The sequence below is a fragment of the Aureococcus anophagefferens genome (assembly GCF_000186865.1).
Source record: "Aureococcus anophagefferens unplaced genomic scaffold AURANscaffold_538, whole genome shotgun sequence".
NCBI classification, from domain to species: Eukaryota; class Pelagophyceae; order Pelagomonadales; family Pelagomonadaceae; genus Aureococcus; species Aureococcus anophagefferens.
This window is the reverse complement of record NW_008705974.1, coordinates 1-1,327: the sequence shown is the minus strand read 5'-3', so window position 1 is coordinate 1,327 and position 1,327 is coordinate 1. Positions and strand designations below refer to the sequence as shown.

Here is a 1,327-nt window from a genome sequence, read left to right as displayed (position 1 = left end):
GAAGTGTAGACCGTCATCCACGAGGTCGCGCCGCGGGTGGACGCCGCAGAGCGCGGGCACGAAGTCGTCGGCGGGGACGACGCGCCGGAGGAAGTTTCCGCTGATCGCGTCGAGGCGCGCGGCGCCGCGCCGCGTCAGCGCGTAGGCGTGGAGGCACGACGAGAAGCCCGCCGGGTAGCAGACCGCGCCGGCCGGCCCGCCGTCGGGGCCGAGGCGGTGGCGGCCGACGTAGAGGAGGTCGACGTCGCTTGGGAGTGTTGTTTTGGCCAGGCGCGCCACGAGGGCCGCCCACGCGGCGCCGTAGACGCCGGCCCAATCGGCCGCGCGGACCGGGCCGAGGCACGGCACCGCGTCGTCTTCCAGCACGAGCACCTTCTCGAGCGCCGCGTCGTCGGCGAAGCGCGCCGCCGCGCGGCGCCAGGCGGCGACGTGCGACCGCGCGCAGGCGACCTCCGCCGGCAGCACGCCGCGGCCGTAGTAGCGCTCCAGCGCGGACCGCGCGACGGCCGCGTTGCCGCCGGCGTGCCACGCGTCGACCAGGGCGTCGAGCGCGTCGTCGCCGAGCGCGAAGCCCTCGTGGACGGCGTAGGCGGCGCAGGCGCGGGCGCCGCAGGCCGCCGCGGTGACGGCGTCGAGGAACTCGACGGCGACGCCGCGGTCGCGCAGCGGCGCGGCGCAGGACGCCTCCATGAACGCGCGGCGGTCGCGGCGGGACGCGAGGTTGATGATGATGACGTGGGTGGCGGTGGCGGTGGTGGTGGTGGTGGTGGTGCTAGCCGCCGCGCCAGCGCTGCCGACGTCGAGGCGGACGTCGTCCTCGCAAGCCATAGCCGATTTGCCACACACTGGTTGCGAGTTGCAGTCGATACTCTGCCATGTTGACGCTCGGCGTGACATCACTTGGTTGACTCCGAGCTGCCTCGCCCAGGTTGGGCACGCGATGCAGCGGTTCCAGGACTTGGCGCGGCGCTCGGTCTGTGGACCATGTCGCGCCTTGGGCCCGGCTGCGAGTCGCTCGGGAAAGACCATCGGTCGATGGGGAGCAACTTAGTTCGCGTCGGGGCAGCCCGTGGACGACGAGAACGGCGGTTATCGGTGGGGGGCGACCGACGAGGGGCTCGCATTAGTGCTGAGGTCCCGTATGTGCGACCAACTTCGAAGAAACACCCCCTGGAATGTCCCTCCCGAGGGGGCTGTCCGGGCTTGGTCGCACATACGGCCTCGTGCATTGCGCGGTGAGCACCGTGTCGCCCGCGGCGCCGCGCGCCTCTCGGAGCCGGTGAGGTGATCTCGATCAAATCGGCTCGAGTCGAAGAGCTGCCGCGAG

The 1,327-nt window shown here is 72.3% G+C and overlaps 1 protein-coding gene across 1 annotated transcript in view; it reads right to left on the bottom strand.

Moving 5' to 3' along the window:
- The window catches only part of AURANDRAFT_68890 (hypothetical protein), a gene marked incomplete at both ends in the record, with an annotated part of 6,177 nt that extends 5,493 nt beyond the window's left edge, over positions 1 to 684 (bottom strand). The window contains one exon of the mRNA XM_009044624.1: positions 22 to 684. Within this exon, the coding sequence (XP_009042872.1) occupies positions 22 to 684 (663 nt within the window). The remainder of the gene's footprint in view (positions 1 to 21) is intronic.
- Between the last annotated feature and the right edge of the window lie 643 nt (positions 685 to 1,327).